The sequence below is a fragment of the Schistocerca cancellata genome, chromosome 9 (genome assembly GCF_023864275.1).
Source record: "Schistocerca cancellata isolate TAMUIC-IGC-003103 chromosome 9, iqSchCanc2.1, whole genome shotgun sequence".
Classification (NCBI taxonomy): domain Eukaryota; kingdom Metazoa; phylum Arthropoda; class Insecta; order Orthoptera; family Acrididae; genus Schistocerca; species Schistocerca cancellata.
In genome coordinates this window covers 113,189,902-113,203,192 of record NC_064634.1, presented here as the reverse complement: position 1 = coordinate 113,203,192, position 13,291 = coordinate 113,189,902, and the positions used below count along the sequence as shown (strand labels likewise).

The 13,291-nt window shown below is 35.6% G+C and overlaps 1 protein-coding gene across 1 annotated transcript in view; it reads left to right on the top strand.

Moving 5' to 3' along the window:
* LOC126100858 (integrator complex subunit 10) overlaps positions 1-13,291 on the top strand; it is a 132,027-nt gene that overhangs the window by 4,077 nt on the left and 114,659 nt on the right. Inside the window, exons 2-3 of the mRNA XM_049911526.1 lie at positions 1,945-2,012; positions 2,086-2,213. Coding sequence (XP_049767483.1) covers positions 1,945-2,012; positions 2,086-2,213 — 196 coding nt within the window. The remainder of the gene's footprint in view (positions 1-1,944; positions 2,013-2,085; positions 2,214-13,291) is intronic.

Sequence of the window (13,291 nt, the reverse complement as noted above, 5' to 3'; positions counted from 1 at the left end):
AAATTGGTGGGTGGTAACACAGTCTTCTGTTGACCCTGTCTAACTGTCCTATTACTTTTTCTTCCATAAAAAGTTCCTTATTTTTAAATTTTTTGTGTGATTCTCAATTTCAGGATTCTGTGTGATTCTCACTGTTGCCAATATTATCATCCTTGGTGACTGACAATTCCGCAAGCTTTCTCGTACCTCTAAAAACTCTATACAGATAAATTGTTTCCTTAGCAGCTCCTGTTGCAGGTACTGTCTGCTACACCTGCAGATATGGCAACCTTTGCCTGTCGTTTGCTGACTCAAGAGAGAGATCTACCTGCATGAGTAACAAGGACACCAGATGTTGTCTGACCAGTTTCGTTGCACCTTTTAAAGTCTACATCATTGTAACAATCGAATATGCCACTGCACAAGTCAGGATAATAGATTATACCTGGTTCACATGTACCTGCTGTGTTCCAGAATACTAGTTTTACTCTCACCATGTATTCTGTTGATGCTGAGTCAAGCATCAGGTACATCAGTGCTCCAACTACTTCTTAGTAAAAAGTTGATTGGATGGCCCAATGTCTTTTAATGTTAAGTAACATGTTTCAACATTTTCATAACTTCAGGTTTTTGGCTTATGAAATACAAATACTGTACTGAAATTTCGTGTAGCTATCTTTGATTGAATACAACCACATTTTTTCCCCTTCTTTTTTAAAAAAGTCTTGAAAGTTCAGCAGACATTCATTGACATCAATTCATTTGGCTTTGTTGTCTTCTTTCTCTCATGAAATTACAAAGGATATATTTTTATGTAAATATGTGGCTCGCAAAATTCCTTTTTCAAGGGAATATATATGCCTAATATAATTTCTAGCATTTACGAGGGTTGACTGAAAAGTAATGCCTCCACCTTTGTAACTCTTCAACAGTTGGCAGCATTGAAATGCATCAGGTACTGGCTTGTTCCGTAGCCTCTTCCTTACAGCTCCAGTTGGCAGGAATGAATGGTTGTGTTGTTACAGTGCAAAGTATGGAACCCTGTGCAGTCAGTCAGTCAATGTGATTTAAGCAACATGCAGTCATGAATATTGGTAATTAAATATCACATTCTAAGGATTATTTCTGCATTTGATTTATTGAAATATTCACATCCAAACCCAATTAACGAAGGTAGAGGCATTACTCTTCATTCACCCCTCATATTTGGCATGGTCTTTATCTTAATGTTAATATGATAATACTAGCCGGGGTGGCTGGAGGTAGTGGTCATGTTGGTTTGATATATGCTTACATGAGCGAATGTGTGTATGTTCCTCTTCTGTGAAGAAGGCTTTGGCCAAAAATTTATATGAGAGTCTTTTCATCATTCCAGTCAGCAGCTCATAGTGTCCGATTTATAGTGAGCAGCAATCCATCCTTTTCTAATATTGAGATAGTTAAGTGTATATTGTGCTCTAGTTTGGCTATTGCTTTAGTGACTTACTTGGCTGCTAGGAATACTACATGCATGGCTTGGCACATTTGTTGTGACATTATCTATTTATGTTTCTACATATGATTGACAGCTTTGTGTTAAGAAGTGCCATTTGAAGATATTTTTAATCACAATGAACATTTGCCATGAAATTGGAATGAAAGGAGTAACCATTTTACCATTATTCCCCAAACACCAACTGAAAATACATTTTTGCACAGTCTTAAGTGGAGGTGCTTCAAACTTCACCAATTCCTGTGTAAGGTGGTGAATCATAATACACCGATACCACACCAAAATATGGGAAGAAACAACATGGACAATTCATGAATTGATGTTGCTGGAATCCTTAGGAGGAGTTTGTTGATCTATCATGTATCTGTTGTTCTCTGTTGTGCGGCATTAGAAGTATTATTTTTTTTCATTTTTACTGTTAATATTAACATTTAATTTTGATTAAAATTAATTTTCTTTTTTTATGTCTGCAGTTTGAAGCGTACCAGATTGAAAAGTCAGCAAGGAGTGTAAAAGAAGCAGCAAAATGCATAAGCCAGATGTGAGTGTCAGTATTGCAGTCTTACAATTATGAAACACATATTGGCATTAGTCTAAATGAGCTGTTCTTTCAGTTTTCAGAAGTTTCAAGATGAATCTGAACTATGGCTCGAAGTTGAAGCAATTACATCGGCATTGCGAAGTGACAGTGGTGATCCAAATATGGTTTTTCTGCGAGATATGTTCAGCCATATTCCTACAGGTATGAGGCTTGTAAATGAAAAAGAAGTTCTGTTTTGAAATAAACATCAGAACAAGAAAACTGTAGATGAACTGTCAGAATGCTTTCTGAATGGAGTTGATTTGATTTTGGTATTCTCTTTATTTATTTATTTATTTATTTATTTACATTTCCGTGAAGGTCACTGCTCTGAAAGATTGAAAAAGCACTGGATATTCTTATACACTTATTGTTGCTAGACATGCTAACAAAAGAGAAGTTGTATTTTCCTGGTGAAAATATTATATGCTTGTTTTCATAAACTAGGGAAGAACAAAACAAAAAATTGCAATAAATGAAAAACTAACAAGGGAATGGTCTAAATCATCATGTCGAAACCTACACTGAAATTTGTTCCACAGGTAGAATACACTGAAACAAATGTACTACCAAAGTTTCAGCAGATAAGGCGCATTGCAGATATCTGAAAAATCGTAATAATAATAATGTTGAAGGTTTTACTGCACGAAGGACCACTTATAACAGCAGTTTGTACAGTCCTTCCTGCCAAGCATGTGAGTTGGCAAGTTAGAAGGCGCAACAAGAGAACATAGTGTGGAGTCCAAAGTGCACTCACACAAATGTTAACCAGTTAAACCGCACCAAAAATGTCTCATATCTTTAATATTTTGATAACTTTCAATTTGATTCAACAGCTAAGCCGTTGTGGATGTAATTGTTACCCAAGTGACTAGAAAATCAAGACGTTACATTGCAGACAACTTCAATCAGTTGGAACTTTAATTTGTTCACAATTCCTGTAGCACAGTTCCTATAATAATTTGTGAATATTGTATATTTTACTAACAATGAAGCAGTTCCTTGTTTGTTTCCTGCAGTCACCACAAAAATGCAAAGTGCGAATTCGATGACTAAAACAAACATTTTCCTTCCATCAGACACATCTGATAAAAGGAAAATTAATTAATCCAGGCACTTCACTGTAATTGTTAGTTTTATTTGGATGCAACTGGATGGAGTAAGAAATGGGCATGTCTGTTCTGCATACTGTACTGTGTACCAGGCATACTTGATTAAAATGACTGATGTTTAAGAATACTGTTGGAGATTGTATTTGTCTGACAGTTAAAAAAAAAATGCTTTACATCATGGAGACCTTTCTTCATCAAGAGGCTGACTTACACTATTAGTTCAGAGTGGAATCTGAATTACATTAATAGTCTTTTTGTCATCCTCTTAAAGACAGAGGTGTCATTATGACCAGGCCAAGAGTCCAACAAAAGCAGTGAATTAATTTCTACAACTGGTAAGGAAACGTTTCGGTTGTAATATTGAAAATTATTCTCTCCGATTTTTCCAGATTTTGTTACAGTGATTACAAGATTTTTGCAACTAAACAGTCCTTTTTGTTAATTTTTGGTCTTGATTTGCCATGAGGTTTGCAAAGATAGATATAAAGCTGCTTAAACATTAGTACACTGATACATATATTCTTGTATACAGATGTGGAGACTGTGTTTTTTTAAATAAGAAAGTGTGGTTTGCATATAGATATTGCACAAAACTTGACTGATTCCATATATACACAGCATTTTAAGGGATAACGAGAAGCTTCTTCTTCACAGTAGCTGTGAATTTCTCTATAGTATTACCTGTTAATGACACTTTTACTTTTAAGTAAATGTAATGATTTTGCAACTTTCTTTTCTGTATAATTTCCTAGCTCTGTGTAACCAGAGGGCACAGTCTTGTTGATCTCTCTTGGTAATGATGCATTGAATACATAATCTCTCTTGGTAATGATGCAGACATATAAGCAGTTCTAAATCTTTTGAATATTTTCTCTTTCACATTTCTGCAAGTTTCATTCTGGCTCATATTTTGTACTTAATGTAAATCTTTCTTCTGTTTATACAATTTACATTCAGATTTTATGAAACAAAACACTGCATAACTGTAAGTGCTTTCTCTCTGCTTTGCCTGGCCAAAAGATTTTCAGCCTTTTCTTTGTCTAGAACTGTCAGTTATTTCCTGCTCCTTCAAATGTTAACACACTTTCTAATGAAATGTCAATATTCAAATGAATTTCCAAGAAATTAATTAATATATAGTACATATGTAGGTCTTTAGGAGAAATAGGTGATTTTGATTGCATACCATGTTCTTCACATTTCTTCTTTAAAATGTTTAAAACATCATTACTGTGAGACTCTGGAACCTGCACAAAGACAGACGCTATTAGCAAGCATATACAAAAAAAATGTGAAGAAAATTAATTTAGTTTTATCTCCATCGTTAACATTTAGTGATACGGCAAAGGGAGCTGCTAATTATTATGGATATTAAATGAGTTGTGGATTCTGGAGACTGTAACTGCTAAAAATTGTGACACTGAAACTGTCGATGAAAACTGAAAATTGCTTTACAAATCATGGTCGCGCCATGCTGTATTATCTGCTTACTGATATGCTGACAACCAGGGATATGTGCCTGCTGCGTTGCACATGTGCTGCATGTTACAGCTACAATTGGGGTGTACATTTCTCCAACCACTTGGTGAGCTTTGAATTTGGCAGTTTTCAGAAATAATAAAAAGAAATACTTTCAATGTGTCTTAGCAGCTAAATTTTTGACATTAGTTTCTTTTGGTGTGTACTTCCTGCATAAAAAATTTCAGGGCAGGTATCTACATGTCAGATCAGACCATTCCCTTGTCAGTTATTAGCACTGAAGTTTGGTATTTTGTTAAGATAATACTGTTTCATAAACCCACTCCTTGCAAACCAGTGACACTGCAATCTCCCTGCATCATCTGTATGTAGGAAACATATTACATAATCAGGTAAAATGTATTGACAGCGGATTGGAAGCAAAGGTGGTAAAGTTCTGAAAGGGATGTCTTCAGCTAAGCAGCACCCATTTTGACTGGGAAATATTTGTATTTTATTCTTTTTTATTCAATCTTATCAGATATGGGCCTTCAGGCCATCTTTTACTCCAGATTTGGGTTTCACACTTACAGTACTTTTTATATCACATAAAATAAAATGAAGCACTGGTAGATAGACACAATAAAACAAAAACACACACACACAAATTTCAAGCTTTCGCAACCCAAGGTAGCTTTATCAGGAAAGAGGGAAGGAGAGGGAAAGACGAAAGGATGTGGGTTTTAAGGGAGAGGGTAAGGAGTCATTCCAATCCTGGGAGTGGAAAGACTTACCTCACGGGGAAAAAAGGACATGTATACACTCGCGCACACACACACACACACACACACACACACATATCCATCCACACATATACAGACACAGGCAGACATGGCAGACATGTCTGCCTGTGTCTGTATATGTGCGGATGGATATGTTTGTCTGTGCGTGAGTGTCTACCTGCCCTTTTTTCCTCCTGAGGTAAGTCTTTCCGCTCCTGGGATTGGAATGACTCCTTACCCTCTCCCTTAAAACCCACATCCTTTCGTCTTTCCCTCTCCTTCCCTCTTTCCTGATGAAGCAACCTTGGGTTGCGAAAGCTTGAAATTTGTGTGTGTGTTAGTGTGTTTTTTATTGTGTCTATCTACCAGCACTTTCTAGTTTGGTAAGTCACAGCATCTTTGTTTTTTATTTATATTTTTTCCCACGTGGAATGTCTCCCTCTATTATATTAATAAAATAAAGTATATTTATGACATGCAACATGTTCTTGTAAATGCTGAAGAGAACTGGATTCTTCTTTCGTGTATGGACAATCTGGCACTGTCAAGTCCAAAAAGTTACTCACCTTGCCTTTTACAGATAACAAGCTTCTCCATCGTAAAACTGAAATAAATATTTTCGATCACTGCCTACTTAAGACATTGCAACCAGGAAGCTCTCTTATCTTGAAATCACACTGAATTGGAGGAGTAAGGTAGCTGCTGTTCTGCTTTTTACAATCAGTTGAATTATAGGCAAGCGAGTGCTGACTTTTATTGACTGTCTTGAAATTTATGAGAAATTGTTACGACTCCCATAAAGAATGAAATGATTTATTTTAGAACTTGTAAAGTTTATTATTGTGGATAAAACAAAGAAATTTACCATACAGTAAAACATTGTGACATGCCAGTTGAGGAAGCCTGGTCTAAGATGTGCTTAGTGGTGGAAGCTGGAAACCTAACACTGAGGCATTTGGCAAGAAAGAATGAACACAATGGACTATCTGAATAGATTAAACATTAAAAAATGATGTAGAACTTTACACAAGTGCAATGAAATGCCATAGACAAACATACTGTGAAGACAGACTGTGACTGAATGTAATATTAGTGAAAGAAACATAAAAAAAGATAAAAACAGTGCTAATGGCACTGTATTATCTCTGACTGTAATTCAGATGAACTGCTTTCAGAGTATTCTGCTTCACATAGTGGTCTATGTCATTTGATGCAGTAATACCATGAAATGAATTTTTGGTGAATTTCGTTAACAGTATTGAGAAAACAGTATGTGTCAACAATATCATGCCACAAGTTTGTGATAATTCATGGCAGACCAGAGTGGAGTGAAACTTGTTAATAAAATTCATGTTTCAAATTGTAATATGTAAAGTATGGTTTAATAAAATAGAATTATGGCAGGTGTATTCTTCGAACATTAAAAAATGCCATTATGTGTCGATGATGTTTTATAGCCAGTGTTTTAAAAGTATGGCACAATCATGCACACATAATCCTAAACAATATTAGTCTTTTTAATTCAAAACTGCACAGTTAATATTCCCCTCAAAAACTGGGCAGAGTGGCTGTGGGAACCCTAGCATGTATTACAAGTACTGTATGAATAAACTGGGTCCGGCTCTACCACAGTTGACTCTTTCTGGTTTCTACAAGCTTTGCAATGTATGCATTCTGTGAAACTTTCTTCAACATTTCAATGTGTTTGCTCCACATAATTTTTGTGTTTGCTCCACATAATTTTTGTGTTTGCTCCACATAATTTTTGTCACAATTAGCTTTTAGCATCTTAAGTTCTTCATTGCAGAGTCTAAAAGTGCTTTGTTCTTAATAGATGGTTACCCAATAGATTGAAGATTGTGTGTCTGTTAATTCTTCTGTATGTTGTCAGTGTTTTTCATGTGTAATGGATAGATCCTATTGATAAGGCTTCTCTTGTCCTCATCAAATTGATGTAAGAGTATGCTAAATCTTCAAATTGTAACCGTAATTCTAGAAAACTGTCAGTGATTCTCTTTCTTTCTAATGAAATGCTGAGATGGTCACATCACACAGTCATCTACATATGTGTTCTGCCACATCCATACTCCTGTTGGCCAGCAGATCAAAAGACAAGTCAGTCTGATCTAGTCAGTGAAAGGATTCATTATATCTGTCACAGAATTGATGATGCTGTGGACATAGTTACTTTGTCTCAAACCAGCTTTACAACAGGCAGACAAACAATTGGTGGATTATTCCAATTCTGGACTTAGTTATTCCATGATGGCTTGTTACGAATTTAATAAATATTACAGTGAAAATAATTGCTATCATGGCAGTATCAATTCTCAGGGAGTAACTGATTTTTCAGTCACATTGAGCTGAACTCTCAGAATGTTGTGCTGGGTTGTGGGAAGAAACGTAGGAACAATCTTTCTTTTTTTGTCTGCATCGTATTAATAAAATTTTGGTTGAATCGTCTAATATATTTTCTCTTAACAAAGACACAAAAATCGATGGAATGACATGATGCCACATTCCTGAAAAGAATATGTAGCAGTTTTGAAAAAAGAACTGGACTTTAAATCACTGAATAGACAAAAGTGACATACATCAAAAGAATAATGAGCAATGTAGTAGTGAAGGTCAAGTTTCTTGTTGCTGGTGACAATATGCTGAAAAACATTGAAATGTCAAATGCAAAAATTGCTATACACCCAGGGATCAAGTCTCAGCAAATGAGATAACATCTGAATAAAATCTTACGTTCAGAAGAAACTTCAAGAGATGAATCCAGCTGGAACTACAAAGTTTTATACCTACATGCGGGGACAAATTTTCTTCAAATCAGCGGTGAGGAAGAAATCATCAGCAGGGCAAGAAACATAATTCAAATGGCAAGACATCTCTGCAGTGCTTCTAGGATTGCAATGAGCAGCATAATATACAGAAGATCAGTATATAGCTAGAATAAATTCTGGTATCAAGGAGCATTGCAACAGATTGTGAACAATATTTGTAGATCTTAATAAATTTTAAGTAACAAATGTTTTACATCTTAATAAACTGGATTGCAAAACACAGTAAAATGTTCACTGATACTTGTCATACCACATGAAATAAGAGAAACTAATGAGTGCTGATGGAGATGTCAAAGAACCAAAATAACTTCCAATCAATAGTAAACCTAAAATTATAACTAGAACTGACTAAAATTATAACTAGAACTGAGAGAACATATATGTAAATGGATTAAATGTCGAATACTCAGATGACAAAAGTTCCAAAATAGATGAGCTTCAAATTTTTTGTCTGAGTTTAAAAGTATTAAATTTATTTATTTAAATGGACACTGGCTTAGTGAAGTTATAGTAAAAATCTTAAACAAAATTGAAATCTTGAGGGTTCCTATGTCATATTAAGGAACCTAATTGTTGTTGTTATATCAATTTATAGAATCCCAGGGAAAGTCACAATTGAGCATTTCCTACATAAATTTGTGTTTGATAGAAATTTGTGTTTGATAGAACACGTCAGTAAAGCGAAAAAGGGGGAAAAAAATAAATGTAATTGCTGCTCATTTTAACATCAATGTGTTGAGTGAAAGCAGTGAAGCATCAAAATTCATTGATTTAATTAAAAAAAAATAGGTTTCAGTTTAAATTTTTTGGAAACAGTGAGAGAAAATGCTGTCAGGTACATGTATTGACAATATTTTAACAAATTATGTTTTTGAAGATTCACAACTTTAATCAGGAAAACATGATTTCATTTTATGACAAGCTGAATGAGACAGAATAGCAAAATATTTCAGTCAGTGGAAACTTTGAACCATTCTTAAGTGGTTTTTTGACTATTTTCAAGGAAATGTTTCCACCTAGAACTTGTTTTAATAAAGAAGAAATAAGTTAAAACATATCCCTAAAAGGTATGAAAATCTCTAGTGTTGAGGAAAGACAGCTACATAATGAGCTAAGATATAATAAAAATACTGACTTATTTGAGTATGTGAGATGATATAAACGTACATTTAAGAAAGTTGTCAAGGCAGCAAAAGCAAATGGCAAATAACAGTTTAATTTTAAGACATGAGAATAAATCTAAGGCATGTAGTCAGTTGTGATATCTGAATTAGGTATTAAAGTATCTAGTCATGAAATCTGTAAAATCAAGCTTGAAAGTAGGATTGTAAATCCAGTTAATGTTTCGGAATGCTTCAATGAATTCTTCATTAATGTATCCAAATCAGATGTCAATGTTGGAGATTACGACAACCAAGTATGTCCCTTCATACTAGATCAGATGTCTGAATGCCTCACAAAATTTAAAACAGTGTCATCAGTAGAGTTGGAACATATTATACTAATACTGAGAAACAAAGATTCTGCAGATTGATACCGACAGAAGTTCTCAAATTTATGTGTAAAATAATAGGACACCCACTATCTATAATACTAAAACAAAATCTTTTGAACATGGATGTTTCCCAGAGGTGCTGAAGTATGCAGAACTAAAACTGCTGTTCAGAAAATGATCAAGAGAGGATATGGGAAATTATCATCCGATCTCTCTTCTTCTAGACCTGTCAGAAGTATTGGAAAAAGCAGCTGCCATGCAGATTCAAAATTTTATTGAAAAATATGAGATTATTTTGAAAAATTAATTTGACTTTGAGCATTATAGATTCAATTAGCAAGTTTGTTGACAGAATTAGCACATCATTAGACAACAAAAATATAAAGTTTAAGGGATCTTTTGTGACCTTACAAATGGCTTGATTCAGTAAATTGTGCAATTCTTATCCATAAACATGTTTGTACACCATGCTAAGCAGTGGTAAGGGCCGGTAGTTTTGTGGAAGATTTCCTGGTTTACCTGGCTTTAGGAGGGCAATTATCTTGGCACATTTAAGTTCTTGGGGTATGTTTCCTGTCTGCAGTAGTGATTTGAAGAACTTTGTGAAAATAGGTTAGCAAAGCACTGCTTAGCATGGTGTACAAACTTCTGGAATGAGTACTACGTAACAGGCTCGGTCAGGCAATACTCACAGCCATCCCAGTAGAACAAGCCAGCTTTCGTCCCAACCAAAGCTGTGCAGACCACGTCCTGGCCCTTACAACACACATTGAAGTGGGATCCCAAAAGAAATTAAAAACATCTGTGGCCTTCATTGACTTGTCAGCAGCCTATGACACCGTCTGGAGACAAGGCCTACTCTATAAACTGATGAAAATAATTCTGTGTCAAAAAGTGACAAAGCTTATTGGTAACATGATTGGTAACAAAGGATTCCAGGTCGTCATGGGAAACAAAGTCAGCAGCCAGAAATTCCTTCAAAATGGCTTACCTCAAGGCTCAGTATTAGCCCTACTGCTTTTCAGCCTATACATTGCTAAAATGCCAGAAACAGCTTGTAGGAAATTTGGCTATGCTGATGACTGGGCCTTTGCAACAAGGCACACCGATTTTGGTACAATGGAAGAAACCCTGACTTCCGGTCTGTCTGCCCTGGCAGCATACTTCCATAAATGGAGGCTTAGGCCTAATGCCAAAAAGACAGAAGTAACTTGCTCCCACCTCAATAACAGAGAAGCTGACAAAGCTCTGGAAGTATACCTTGACAACACATGCCTCAACAACAACAGGGAGCCGAGGTACCTAGGGGTCACGTTAGACAGAACCGTGTCGTTTAAATCATGCCTTACAAAAGCAGCTGCTAAGGAGAGAACAAGAAACAACCTCATCCATAAACTCTGCGGAACCACCTGGGGATCAACGGCAACAACTTCAAGGATGTCTGCGCTGAGCCTGGTAGACTCTGCAGGGGAGTACTGTGCACCAGTATGGCTAAACAGTAGTCATGTGAACAAAATCAATGTCGAACTTAACAACACCGTGTGCATTATTTCAGAAACCGTTAGGTCTACACCTAACATATGGCTACCTGTCCTGAGTCATATACCTCCCCCAAAAATATGACGAGAAGGAACCTTGGTCAGGAAATACAACAAGATTGAAGCAAACCCTGAACTGCCGGTACACATCGATATACCTGATCTGAGTATCAAGAGGTTTCGTTCAAGACATCCTCCTCTTGCTCTTGACAGCCTCACTGGGGCTGACATCAACTCTTGGAGAAGAGAATGGCTCCAAAATGCCCCAACAACTTGCCACCTAATGCCTGTATTACTGAAGCAGTGCCTGGGTTTGAACAGCCCTGCAAGATCTGGTTAACTCTGAACTGCCTAAGTACTGGGCATGGAAGATATGCTGACCCACTCTTCAAATAAGGACTGCTGTCTTCGCCAGCATGTGACTGCGGCATGCCTAAACAGACCATCCAACACATCAGAGATGAATGCAGTGCCACAGCGTTTAGTGGGGACTTTGAAGAAATCCTCATGGCATCCCAAAAATCCGTTGAATATATACAAGGACTAGATATTTGTCTGTGAATATATGTAATGTTATGTAATGTAGAATAATGTGATCCAATACTGAAATGTACCTAAATGCCATACGCTAAATAAAATAAATATCCGTAAACATCACAGGTATCGAATTAGAGGTAGTGTTCTACACTGATTTACTTCATACACGTACAACAGGAAACAGAGAGTGGTTGTCTTTAGAAATGTAGCAAATTATTCTTCCAAATGGAAGGCAATAGCTCAAGGCGTCTCCCAAGGTTCTACCCTTGGACCTGTTTTGTTTCTATTCTACATTAATTACTTATCAATCAATATAAATGCCCCATCTGTTTTATTTGCAGATGACACATCTGTATTAATTGAGGAACATGAGCTAGAAACTATCCCTACCTACATCATGAATACAATAGATCATTTAGAAACATGGTTTCATCTCAGTGGATTAACTCTGAACATCCCAAAAACTCATGTGATCCAGATCAGAACAAAACAATAAACATCCCAGGAAATCAAAATAAACCACAAAATCAAAATCTAGAAGAAGTGGATTCCATGAAATTTTTAGGATTAAACCAAGACAAGAATTTAAATTGGAACGAATATGTGAAATATCTAGTAAACAAACTATGTAGTTTTGCATTTGCAATGCAAATATTAGCTAATACCACTGTCATGGACACAAGGATAATTACTTACCTTAGCTGCTTCCAGTTAGTTATAAGATATGGTATTGTATTCGAGCAACTTAATGCGCATACTGAAGTTACAGGAAAGAATTATTAGAAACGTGTGCTGTGCATCCAAGAAATCGTGTCACCCATTATTTAACAAAGTGAAATTATTAACAATAGCCTCACTATATATTTATGACATTCTAATTTTTTTGTGTAGCAGTTTAGAATTATGCAAGGAGAACTTGTTTGATCACACTTACAATATAAGAAATAAAGAAAATTTTATGCTCCCTGCTAATCGTTTAAAGTTGTATGCTCAGACTCTCCAGTACACGGGATTGAAAATTTACAACAAGCTAAAAGCCAAGAACATTCTAAGCTTGAACCTAGATTCACCAAAAAGTAAGTTATATGGTACTCTGCTTCAGTGATGCTATTACACAGCTGAATATTTCATGAACAATGAACTGAATATTTGAGCAGGATGTAGTTTATCAGTTATCTTTTTATGTGAATATGTAAATCTAGCTTCTCACAAAAGAAGTGACATTAATAATTAAACACTGCTACATCTTATTAACTTTATATCAGAGAAACTGTAGTAACCACATTTTGATGTGTCTCCTGTACTCCCATCAAATGATTAGTTTATGTATGTTATGAGATGAGTAAATCACAGTTCACCTATGCTAGGGATTTTAAAATTACGTCAAATTTCTTTGTGATTATAGTGCAACAGTATGAGTCTTATCATTTAATACATCATAGGTTAAATACTGGCCATTTAAAACATCATCTTTA